Source organism: Lagopus muta, chromosome 4 (genome assembly GCF_023343835.1).
Source record: "Lagopus muta isolate bLagMut1 chromosome 4, bLagMut1 primary, whole genome shotgun sequence".
In the NCBI taxonomy this organism is placed as follows: domain Eukaryota; kingdom Metazoa; phylum Chordata; class Aves; order Galliformes; family Phasianidae; genus Lagopus; species Lagopus muta.
The window spans coordinates 1,597,168-1,610,598 of NC_064436.1; the positions used below are offsets into that span (position 1 = coordinate 1,597,168).

Consider the following 13,431-nt stretch of genomic DNA (forward strand, 5'->3'; position numbering starts at 1 on the left):
CAGATAACTGAAAGAAAGCAAGACGTGATTTATCAAGTCAACTGGTCTAACCCAGTGCTAACAAAGCAATATAATTTGACAGTGACTTTCATTATTATCAGGTCCACTGCAAAATGAAATAAGCAAAGATATGAAGTCGCATACTGAATGCTTTCCTAGGGAAAGAAAATCAATCACTTGGAAAATCAGTTTCATCTAATAACACAGCCACTGGGGATGTGCTAGCAGCCAGAGTGCTGCTTTCCAAGGAAACCACATTACTGTATTATGCCATGATCTTTATTGGTTAATCTCTTATTCTGTAATTTAGCACATGTAACGTTCCATTACAGTATTTACTAAGCACATACACAGTAAACAACATGGCTCTAAAATCTAGAAGTGCCACTCAAGAAATGTCCCGTAGATGGACTTTATGGTAAACTCAGCTACTTTTGGAGCAAAGCAAGGGTCTTGCAGAAAACCCAGCTCACCAAATCTTTTCAGATCCATGCTCAGTAGAGGCATATAAAAAAGCAACCACCTGCACATTTATCCTCTCCATGAACCACACATGCTCCACATACATGCAGCCAAAGAGAAGGCTGACAGCTGCAATCTGTTTGCTGGGATCACGCAACCCAAAAAAAGACAAAAAGGAAGAAATGAAATTTATTAGAAAACACACTGAAAAAGCACAGATTTGCTGACTTCCTGCTCTTCTGTTGTAGACAGAACATGTGACTGAAAGCTCTCGAAAAAGCCAGAAAAAAATCACAGCACAAGTGTGATGTCGCATTAAAATCGCTTCCTCTTGATAATTTCTGGTTTCCAGCTGATAGGATGAGTTTCTTCAGTCTAAAAGGGAAGAACAGAACCTCCGTAAGGATTTTTATTTTTTATTTTAACTCAAGACTAATCTGTAGTTAGAGGTTAGTCTAATATTCTACTTACTCTAAATGCAAGAAGTTTGCCTGGGACAATTTTTAACCCATATCATATATAGAAATACAGTATACAGAATGTAATCTTCTTGCTAATTCATGTTTTAATAATTACAATAAAAAATCCCTTAGCACCTTCAGAACACAAAGCATATTATTATTTTGGGTAGTTTTGTCCAAATTTAATGGTACATGATTTGTGCAGAAGAGCTGATGCACATGCAACTTCTTTGCTCTACAGCAGTCGATAAGAAATTAGGAGGAAGCTGCTGTCCTCTTTAGATTCATGCACACACATTATTTTCAAATACGAATAGAGCAGATTCCACAGGGTGTACACATGTTCCTTGTTGATGTGCCTAAAATTTATTTCAAATCTGGTGATTTCATGAAAAGACATAAAAGAGACACTCTGACGTACCGCAGTATCATCTTCTTTATACACCTTTATGGTCTTATCAGCTTCAGCAGTTAGCAACCTGCTTTCAGACTGGTCAAAAACACAAGCAAATATTCCCGATTCGCTGTCCAAAGAGCCTGGCTGTACAGCTGCATGTACTCTTTGGAAATTGTATCCAGTTCTCCAGTCCCAAAGATGCATAGTGCCATTATCAGCTAAAAACAAACCAAAGCAAATGTAATTAGTATTTCCCCCAGTTCATTTCTGCCATTTTTCTAAAAACAGTATTGTGAACAAGTTTCCACAGCCACTTCTCATACTGTTTGTTTCACAGTCTCTTCACTGCACATGTCTGAGCAACTCCATTCTTGTAGCAAAGAGCTCTTGAGTCCAAAACTGAAAGCAACATTCCAAGCACAGCAGGGAAACAGAATCGTCTGAGTTGGAAGGGACCTATGAAAGCCATCTAGCCAAGCTCCCCTGCAAAGAACAAGGCACCTACAGCTACATCAGGCTGCTCAGAGCCTGTCCAGCCTTGAATGGAAAGGGCATCCACCACATTCTTGGCAAACTGTTCTAGTGCCTCACCATCCATATTGTATCAAATTTCTCCCTTATATCCTATCAAAAGCTCCCCCCTTTCACTTTGAAACCATTTCCCCTTGTCCTACCACAACAAAATCAGCTGGAGAGTCTGTCCCTTTTTATAGCTCCCCTTAAGACACTGGAAGGCCACTCACAGGTGACCCCAAAGCCTTCTCCATGCTAAACAGCCCCAGTTCTCTCAGCCTGGCCTCACAGGAGAGGTGTTCCACCCCTTGGATCATTTCTGTGGCCCTCTTCTGGATGTTCTCCAACAGGTCCACATCTTTCCTGCACTGAGGACTTCACACATGCAGGCAGTACTCCAAGTGAGGTCTCACCAGTGCAGAGCAGAGGGGCAGGATTACCTCCCTGGATCTGCTGGCCACAATTCTTTGGATGCAACCCAGGATAGAGTTGGCTTTCTGGGCTGCAAGGGCAAGTTACATCATATAAGGTTTCCTGTTTTCCTTAGCTAAGAAGGAAGACTGATCTTGTTTAAGCAGGCTGGTGAGGCTTCCTCAGAATCTCATCCCATTTTGAATCAAATAGCCCACAAGGCAGTACGTTGCTTTGGAAGCAAAGAAAGGACTGGTATTCTGAACATTAAGTTCTGTGCTCAGTAGCTCCATTAAAATTGAGGCATCATGCCTCCAAGGAAATTACAGACATTAAGGAACCTGTTAATGAGACATACACCTATCAGTTGTAGAGGATCTACTTCAAATATCACTCCAAACTACTGCTGCTGCAACAGCTAGTGGCAGCAGGATATTCAATCTGAAATCTGTATTTGGAAGGATACTCTTAAAGCAATTTTTTTTCAATTAAAAAGCAATTTTACCCCAACAGTAATTTAGCCAATTTAGCCAAACCAAATCTAACCCTTTCATTTCTCCACAGCTGCCAGCTCGACAAGAAATCTGTATATTTCAAGAGGGTGTTTTCAAGGTAAGACAAGATAACCTCAACTTATTTTAAGTCAGCCCAAACTTCTATAATGTTGCTGTAAGTAGCATGGAGATGTAGAAGGGGATGAGAATTATATTCAAATTTTAATTTTTAAAAGAATCACAGATAATCACTAAAATAACAGTGTTTGTTTGCTTGTTTAGCATGAAGAAGTAATAGGTTTTTTGAAAGCCTCAACAGCATTAAAGTCTACAAGGACCTTTTAGAAATGCCTTCAAAAAACACAGAACTAAGTATGAGATCAGTCCAGTATTTGGTAGAAGTTTGTGCTCTCACTGTGAATGCACCAGTTGTCAATGAGATCCCTGACAGCATTTTAAAACCAAGAGTGCCTTTGACACGCAGTTAAAAACATAGCCACGGTAGGCTGGCAATATAATTAGCTCCCTTCCACAACTCCTACTTAATGCATTTCCATTTCACTCCCCAGCTCCAGACTACATGACACACTGCATCATATGGGGTCAAACCCAGTTGGAAGCACTGAGCTCTAACTGAGCTGCTCTGAGAACAGTTGCTTCTCTTCAGAATCTGCTTCTGAGAAACCCCATGAAACCTGTCTTAAACTGAAAAGTTAATTGAGTCTTCTTTACAACCAAAAGATCAGACAAACAAAACCAAGAGGTAAAAGCTCAGGTCCTGCCAGTAATTTGGAGCAATACATTATCACTTTCTAATCTACTTTAAAACAACCAACCAAAGGTATGCACACAACTCAAGGATGTGCTCAGATTTAAGCAGCACAACAAGCTTTCTACATCCTCCATCCATTCTCACTGCACCAACACGCCACTAACGGAGCAGCCAACATGACACGTGTCCCAGTCAGATCCCAATTTCCGGTCTTCTGAGGGGATATTAAACAATTTACCTGCTGTAGGGAACCTGCTTTGGCAGGGGGGTTGGACACGATGATCTCTGGAGGTCCCTTCCAACCCCTACAATTCTGTGATTCTGTGATTCAAACTCATGAGATCACATAGGATGGACTCTGCAGACTTGTGCATTTCAGATTGCTTTCAAACACATTTTTGGGCATGCACCAAAAAATATAAGGGATTCTACTTTGTTCAAAATGAAGATGTAGTCTATAGCAGATTCATAAGCCCAAGAGAGCTAAGGGGTCCTGACCTTAAGATCCTTCAGTCACACGTACATTTTGAGAAGCGAGTGGGAAGGAATACAAATGTGCAATTTCTTATTTACCTCCTGAGACCAAAACTCCATCTGAATTTACAGTCAGTGTGTTGATAATGGCATTGTGACCAGAGAGGTTCTGAATGAAGTTTCCATCTGGGAATTTCCACTGCTTAATGTTATCTGGAGAACCAGATGCAAATGTGTAACTGAAAGAAAATAAGCACAGCATATTGAAGATAGATAAGGGGCTATCAAACACTTCTTTGGACAGCATGAAAGCTAATATTTTTGTTTGTTGTTATTCTGAGAAATTCAGTAGAAGGGCATCATCAGCAAAGGAATCAGAGGGGAAAACAGGTTTTGGTTTTCAAAGCCACACAAGCAAGGACAAAGCACTGCAAAAAAAGTGGATTCTATGCAAATTTGTTTTCTCCATTGTCTTAATGGTAATTTATCTGAAGAAACTTGGGATGCACCAAAACAGAGTTATCTTAACCTAAGCATTACAAACCACACCTGCTTCAAAGATTAAATACCCACAAGAAGGTTTTGGGTTTTTTTTAAGGCTACTTAGATTGAAACATCTTGAGCTATGAAGCACATATTACAAAACAAATCACTCTGTATTAATCACCACCTCTTTCAGCAGTAATTACACCTGTGAAATTTTACAAAAATGTGTCTCCTTCTGCTAATAATCATTCAGTTACATACATCATTATTAGCTTTATCATGCCCAGCATTGCTCATTTTTCAAGGAACATGGCAAAGCACATGCATAAGAAATTCTGTGCACTGTAATATATTCTGAGTATGAGAACCAATTCCTGGGAAGCCAGGAGCAGTAAAGGTGCTACACAAATAGCTTACAGAGATATACATTTTTAAGCATTATATGCTCCCTGTTTTTTTTTGTTTGTTTGTTTGTTTCTCATTATTATGCCCTGCTACTCCTAATCAGGGCTCACACTGGCCTTCCAGCACCACACCATGAATTATGAGAGGGTAAAAGAATGAAGAAAACTTACTGTCTTGGATGTAGTATTACTGCTCTTACAGATTTCTTATGGTTTGTTAAAGTAACACGAGTTTTCCCTGCCACTAAATCCCAAAGCCGTATGGTAGTATCATGGCTGCCTGCAATGAAATAAAAAAACCTCACTATTTATTCTATTTTTATTATTGTGCTCATAAAACAGACAAAACTTCATATGTGAAAAATATAAAATCATTGATGTTTCTGTTAGGAAATTATGGCATTAATTCCATTTCAGAAAAGAAAGGCACTGAGTTGTGATAGCTTTTTGCACAGCTTGAAATTCAAAGAGAAGCATGTAGTTCAGCAGGGCATTATTTTCAAAGCCAGATAACCTACTGCCCTTTGTTCCTCTCCAAAGCTGTGGCAGAGCAGCTGGATGCCAGCCCATCCAAACACAAGCCTGATTTTCTCCAAACGCCTTTGGGGACAGAGCTCAGGGCAAGGAATTTACCTTCCATCCTTTCAGTATCTGAGAAATCCCCTGCTTATGGATCCCTGCTGCTGCAGCTCCAATTTTGACATAATGGAAAAGATGCACTTTTTATGAACTATGGCATGGGAAATGCAGAAAGACATTCAAACAATACATAGCCATACTTCCTTACATCACACTATTGATGCTACAGTTAACCACTGCACGGCCCATCTTCAAAAGAAAGCGAATGAGAAATGAATTTAATAAACGAACAAAGAGAAAAGGCTTGAACCTCACAGAAATACAGGACAAATACAGCTAAGATTGGGTTTATTACTTAAGATATTTGCAAAATCATGTCCACTCTACCTGTAACAACTTGTGGTTCTGCAGCTTGGCACTTCACTGTTGCCACAGCATTTGTGTGTCCTGAGAGCGTGTGCACACTAGCTTTTGTCCTCACATCCCAAATCTATGAAACCACAGTAAAAAAAAAAAGAAGAAAATAGGCAAGAAGGGTGTGTATGTTATCAATTCTAGACACTGTAATGGATGATGCTAACTCCTTGCCATACGTTTAGGTATCTAAATTGTTTTGTTCACAAGATGAACTGCCCCAGTGGGTAAATTTCGAGGGGAGAAGTGTGCTGACCTTTAAATCTCTGAATAAGCACATAAATCACACAGAGTAATCCTGTATATTTAGGGAGTCTATCTAATAAATTAAGGAATAATTTGGAGTACAATTTTCGGGGTACAATTGAAGGCTTAGTTTTTTCATCTACAAAGGAAGACAAAGTTAACATGAACTGTCATGTTCTCCTTTTAGTACGTGTTCTCAGCCCCTGCTAACTAGCCCCTTCTACAAATGGAAGGTGCTCCAACACAGTTATACTTACTCGTGCTGTTGAATCTCTGCTACACGTCACCAGGACATCTATTGTTGGGTGCAAGTCTAAACCATAGACAGCACTTAAATGACCATGGTAATGTCTGATAACCTAAACGAATAAAAAACATGCATGTTTTAACCAAACATTTAAAACAGTATATCAAACACTTTTATTTTTACATTTGCCACTACCAATTAATTGCAATGTCAGAAACTACAGCTTACCTTATTGTACTCAAGATCCCAGCATTTCACTTGTTTGTCTTCTCCACAGGAAAAGAGGTAAGGACTCCTTGCACTTACTATCACACCTCGTACAGTGCTAATGTGCCCCGTCAAAGACAATTTCAACTTGCCACTAGCAAGGTCCCAAATCTGCACCAAAATAGGTAGTTTGAGGTAGACAATTAGAAGCTACAGAGCAATAGTGTGGGCAAACAGTCCAGGTAAGATGCAGTAAGGTCAATTAACATTAAAAATCACAGTAACCAAAATATTTGCTCTCCAGCTGCTAACATACAACAAATGAAATCTCAAGTGTTAGTGATACTCCACAAATTTTCTTCCATTTCTGACTCTGAAGTAAAAGAAAAATATTTTGCAGCTCTGTACACAGCATTCTGTCTATGCCAACCGAGACCTTTTTTTTCCCAAGGGTTATAGAAGTTTTTAAATACTGAAAAACTAAAACCTCCAAAGCTTCCTTTGCTAGTAACTCCATCCAGCCTCTTACCTTAATAGTTCTGTCAGCAGAGCCAGTAACAAACCACTGATTTCCTGGTTCTACTGCAATGCATCTCACCCAGCCCAAGTGACCGCTGATAACCTTCAGAAAAAGAAAAGAATTCCTAAATCTGAAATAATAGCCACATATCACACAGCACAGCTCCCATTCCAACACTGGAATCTGTTAGAATTAGCTAAGAAACACATGCTCTGCAAAAACAAAGAAACAAACTAAAAAACCAACCAAATCTCAAACTAGATTTGAAGAGAGCATTATTTTTCTTTCTACTTCAGTTAAATGATGGGACCACTGGAAATTTACATGCCCTACATCACACTTGGGAAACTTGCAATAGGGAAAGTCTCTGCTCCTACAAAGAAGTTTCTACAACCATAACACGATGCTTCAACACGCAGTTCTGCAGACTGCACTGAAGTGTAATTTCTCTGTTTCCATATAGAGGTGTTCTCACACTGTTGCATGCAGAATCAACACATACTCCTTTGTGTTCAAGTGTTTCCAGGAAAAACTGCTTTTCACAATTAGCTTTGTATTTACCTGACACTACAGCATTCTGAAGATTTTTCTGAAGCTCTGTTTATACAGAGAATTATATTTAGATGAACAGTGCTCAAACAAAACCCTAATGGAACTTAATTCATACATTTTCACATTGGTGTTCACAATGTAAGTTTGCAACTTACTCTGTACAGTTTCCAAGGTGGATGCCACTGAGGCTTGGGCATGGTTGGAGCCTTCTTTGGGACTAATGCAGAATTTTTGGTTCCGCCAGCTTCCATCATAGCCTGTAAACAAAAAATTACACCTTTCAAGTAAGATAAATATTTCATAACTTACCTCTTCAAGTAAAATTAAAAACTTTCTTGCCCTGACATCTCAACACCAATGAAGTTTAGCTAGCAAGGAGATCTCCACACAGTACAGAAATGAAACCAAAGAGCACCTGCCAATATTTCACATTAGACATGCAACAAACTCACCACAGACATCCCAGGAGGCTGTGAGCGCTCAGATATCCCAGCATGTCTGTAAATCTCTCCCACACCGGCAGCTGTCCGATTCGCATCCAACCTACATTGAATGAGAACAGTCAACTGACCAAAATCAGCTCTGTATTTTAAGTAAGAAGATATCGCAGAGCAGTGTCTAACTGAGTCCTGAACATCTCCAAGGATGGAGGCTGCACAACCTCTCTGGGCAGCCTGCTCCAGTGTCTGATCAATTCAGCGTGCAACAAGTATCTGCAAACCAAGCTCCTCTTTCTGTCTGCTATTTGATCTAAATTCCCCATTCTCCCCCTGCTGTCCATTGCCTCTAGAGACAGCCAAGAAAAAACACTGCTACACCAAGGTGATGCCTGGCCACCTTAAAATCAGATCGCAGAATGCCTTCAGTTGGAGGGGATCTTGAAGGCCAGCTAGTTCCAACCCCCTGTCACAGGCAGGGTTGCCAACCACTCGATCAGCTTTTCAGATATTTTACAAAGCTGAATACTCAAAGTACTTTGTTCTGCCTTGTAATTCTTGTAGATTATACAAACATGAATGAAGTACTGCAGTACAACCTGGACTGAGAAGCGGGAAGAGATACAGCTAAGGACTGAGCTGCAGATTCACTAGGCATCCTCTGGATCTTAGTATCTGCTGTCAGAGCCACACCTAGAAAAAACAACACAGCAAAAGCAAAGGCAACCATTAAAAAGAAAACTCAGGAACAGGTGTTACATAACACATTTACTCACACACACCCCTGTGTACAAGGACATACCGTTCACTTGTAATGTTAAACACCATCATTCAATGCTATTCTTGGAGTCAAATCTACAGTAATTTTTATCTTGGTCCAAATCCATTCCATCGTGATTCTACTACCTCCAGAAGCACACAGTTTCTGGAGTAGAAAATAGTATGATTCTGTCATCAGAAATAGAACAAACAAGCAATAGCTATGCTTTTTATCCAGCCTCAACCATTGTGAACTCCAAACACACAGAAAATATTTTGACAAGTATTTGCTGTCTTGCCCTTTCAGCACTATTTATTACTATACAGTCTCTACATAACTGCAGATATCCTGGGGCAGTGAAAGGTTTACTCCTAATGAGGAGAGCATTTAATCTCTTCCTAATGAGGAGAGCTTGTAATCTCTGATCTCGTCCTAAGAAGAGTAGATTAATTTAGGAAAATCAAACTAACAAAAAAATACCAAGCAAACACCCAAAACCATTTTTCAAAGTGTATCTTTGGTGTAGACTGGAGAGTTTATTCTACTTTCAGTTCTCTGTTTCTTTCCCTAGCCAATGTTCTGGCAGTTGACAACAAAGATAATATTCCTGTCAGATGCCAAGGCAAAAACAAGAAACAGCAACAAAAAACATTTCAGTTTCACCTTGACATATCTGATTCAAACACAGAATTTTACTCACCAGGCCCAGGTGGGTATGGATGCGTGCCAGTTATCACATACTCCAGTTCTTCTCCTAAAGATCAACAAAATAATGCATTCAAACACAATTGAGTACAACAGAGTAGGTGATGCAAAGCAGCAGAAGCAATCATTTCTATTGTAATACACTTACAAACCTCTTATTGACACTGATTTTAGTTGTTGTGGTTATCTCAGATTTCCAGAGATCAGTCTTTTAAAAACGGTCGCACCATTTGTTACCAACAGGAACAATCTCTCTCCCATGAGAAAGATGCTCATGCTGTCAAGGATGCCTTCTGAAGTAGATGCAAGAAGAGCCAACTACACAAGCAGTATGATTGTCCGACACAAGCTACTCAAGGCCAATAAATGTGCCTGACATTGGAAAAGAAAAATGCAAGCAGAAGTTTGTTTCCTTAAATATTTTCCAGCCCCTCAATGTTTTTCAGTCACAGAATATCTTCAAACAGACGTGTTTTGTAAGACAAATCCTCAGCTAAAATAAAAAGTCATTGGACATGCTTTAGAAGTTTCTATACAGATCAGCCCAATGCACCCCTATTTCATATAACCTAACCAAAGCGTTTTCTAACTAATGATTTTTCTGTTCTAATAGTTGCACAGCTGAGGAAGTCTGAACAAATTATACAAAAAAACAAAACTAAACAACAAAATGACACATCCTCAACCATTATCAGCCTTCTAATACCCAAATACAGCACACACCAGCATTACCTTAAAACACACTTGTTTTACTAATCAGTTAAGTCTCCTAATATTTCCTCGTGGAAACAAACTTTCTCCTCATTCTGAATCACTTAACTCTTGTGACTCTCGCAAGGAAAACACCAGTTATTTTTATTTCCTTCTACATCCAACAGATTAACAACGTGAGACTGCGACAAAGCAAAGAACAAACACACTGCTAGGATTAACAAACCTTCATTTCCGGAATACTGTTTATGTCCATATGGATCCCCAGTAGCTGGGCCTCCTTTCTCTCTCATGTTTTCTTTAAGTGTAGGCATGTGCAACACTGAGCCGTACTCAGTACGCAGCTTCACTGCCATCTTTACTTTGTGGCTGTTGGAAGAACAGAGCACAATCCTGATCAAACCCTGATTTTTGACTGCTATGAAGTTTTGAAATATTTTAAAAACAGGAGACACCTAATACAGCTAACATTGCAATCTTTCTGTTTTTTTTTTTTTTAATTCCCTTAACTGCTAATTGCATGAAACATCTGAACTCCTGCTTGGATAGACCATCACTAACAAAATACAACTCAGCCACAGTACTCACCTTTCATCATCTAATGGCACAGGCTTGGCATTATCAGCTACAAACATATCATGGGTTCTCTTCAAAGACCTGAACACAAGTGTGTGCACAGAGTGCTTCTGGACTTCCTAAAATAAAGCATATTTAAATAAATTTAGCCGTGCTTAAATGAAAAACTGAAATCTGAAAAATAAATTGAGTAGCAATTTCAGACTTACATATGATATAACTCTATGTCAAAGAAAACACTGCTGCTCTGACAAACCAAACATTTAAGTCTGTTAGTTGTTTTAATTCAACATCTACTCAAAATAAAGCCAGCTATCAACTTACACAGAATATTTACTTAGCATCACATAATTATAGTTTTAATTCCTACCTTCCTCCCAGGGCACAAAAAAATAAATAAATCTAAACAGAGTATGAGCCTCTTTGTTCAGTACACAAAACTGAAACTCCTTGTACTTGTTCTGCACGTCACAAATAGCAGCAACAGACTGTAAGCCACATTAACAACTTCTGGCTCCAGAATCATTCAGCTGCCCAGCCTCCACACTCCATACACTGGGGTTTCCTCCACTGAGCTCTGCTTTCCTGCCCCGAACTCTGTTTGCCCACTCATCGACCCATTCTGCCACACTTTACATTCCCCTATCGCAGCAGGCCTGCACGAAGCTTTTTGCACAGAAAGGTGCTGCAAACTCTAGATACCAAATCAAGAAAAAAACATCTGTAGTAGGGCTAGGAAGCTAGGAATTCCATGCAACTGAAAAAAGCAGCAGGAATTATAGTAGCAAACGACTGCTTATCACAACAGGAGCAGTAGGTAACGCAATACCTCCACAACAGGAGCTAAACACAGATAGCTTTGGACAGCGATGACACTCTGTAAAAACACTATTACACGGGGCAGCTGCTGGGCATCTTGTCCTACCAACAGCATTTCAGTGACAGAAGAACAGAGCTGACAAAGGCCTTCGAGCCCGCTACTCCGCGCCGCTGCCAGGAGACCGGCGAAAGGCCCCGCCGGCCTCCCGTGAGCAGCAGGAGCGGCCCGGGCAGGCAGAGGCACGGCGGCGGACCATCCCCACAGCGACACGGCGTGAGGGACCGCCAGGGGCCCGCCTCCCACCCCGCGAACCCCCACCCGCCCTCACCTCCACCATGGCGCCGTCGCTCCTCGCTCCCCTCTCCCCGCCGACAGCTATGGAGGCACTTCCGGCGCCTGCCGTACCTCACCGGAAGTGACGCGCAGAGGAGGCGCCGAGCTGCGCGCCCCGAGGCGCCGTGGAGGTTGGAGCCCCGCGCGGCCTGCAGGCGGGGGTCTGCAACGCCAGAGGGCGATGTTGCGCTTGAGGAGGAATCCCGGGAGCGCGGTGGGCGGGGACGTGCGCTGAGTGCGTCTGCCCACGTCACGTGACCGCGTTCGCTTTTTTTTTTTTCTTCTTTTTTTTTCTTATTTTTTCTTTTTTTTTCTTCTTTTTTTTCTTTTTTTTTTCTTTTTTTTTTTTTTAACGTAGCCTTGGCACTTTGCGTTCTGTCGTTTAGCTGAAATGAATCAGGCGCATTTTTAATGCATCTTTAAAGGAAAACCTGCCTTGGAATACAGACCTTTGTAGCAATCCGGGAAAAGAATAATCTGTATTTTGTAAGGAAACTTCACGTACGTATGGTCTTCACTACTGCATCATTAGGTTTTACAAAGCCCTGTAGTTACTCTCTGTTTCCATAAGTGAGGATTCCCCTCAGGTGCTTGTTAGGGATGGAGTCATATCCCGTGATGTCCTTGCAACGCTTTAAAACATCAAAGGTCAAATTTATCTGTGTTACATGTATGTATTATTTCATCTCCTAGCAGGTTAATTCCAAGCAGTCGTTAAACCACGCTGGCAGTATTCACTAACTTATTCATTGTCCTTTTCAAATCCAATGTGATGTGTTCTACTTGATGTGTTCTTGCATGTCAGCTCTAGCTGTAATTCCAGGAAGAACAAGCCGTGTCATTTTTTACCCTAATGGAAAGATAAAATGTGCATTGCATACACTTCAGTGTTGTCTTAATGATCAAAATAGATGCCCCCCCCCCCCCCTTCCAGAATGTGAACATAACGTTAATTCTCGTTTACGAGAAGCCTTTGAAATAATTTGTTACCAGTAAAGGGAAGGAAAGAGGACACCTGAGAAGAACATCTAATTCTAGAGTACTCCTGTCACAGTATGACATGTACAATACCAGTGTGTTCAAAGGACGTTTCTAAATCAACTGCTAACAACTGGATTCCTTTCAAAATTACATTTACTGATAGCAGTCCTAGAAGGCTCTATTCCCCCTCACCAAAACTACCTCTGGAACATATTCAGGCTGGAGGAGCCAATATACAAGGATGGGGTTTGTGTAAAGAGCATTGCACCACGGGCAGATGATTTGGCAAAGCAAACATGACAGGCAGCACACAAAATTTCATTCCTAAAAACACACACATACACCTCTGCCAGTAAGTAGCTCTCCAGGACAAAAGCAGTGTACAAAGAGATGTCCTGGAACACCATCGGGTCAGTGCTTTCTTTTCGTAGATCCTCATAGCAGATTAGTTGTAGTATCACCACTATGT

The 13,431-nt window shown here is 40.7% G+C and overlaps 1 protein-coding gene across 1 annotated transcript; it reads right to left on the reverse strand.

The window, feature by feature from the left end:
* Positions 1-637: 637 nt before the first annotated feature.
* PLRG1 (pleiotropic regulator 1) lies at positions 638-12,112 on the reverse strand. Its single transcript, XM_048942484.1, has 15 exons — positions 11,977-12,112; positions 10,841-10,947; positions 10,479-10,621; positions 9,537-9,590; positions 8,676-8,769; positions 8,092-8,182; positions 7,795-7,896; positions 7,097-7,189; positions 6,589-6,738; positions 6,371-6,472; positions 5,841-5,943; positions 5,046-5,154; positions 4,084-4,223; positions 1,345-1,538; positions 638-837 (listed from the first exon to the last, which is right to left on the reverse strand). Exons 1-15 carry the CDS (start codon positions 11,983-11,985, stop codon positions 778-780), a joined length of 1,551 nt encoding a protein of 516 aa, XP_048798441.1. The 5' UTR covers positions 11,986-12,112; the 3' UTR covers positions 638-777.
* Between the last annotated feature and the right edge of the window lie 1,319 nt (positions 12,113-13,431).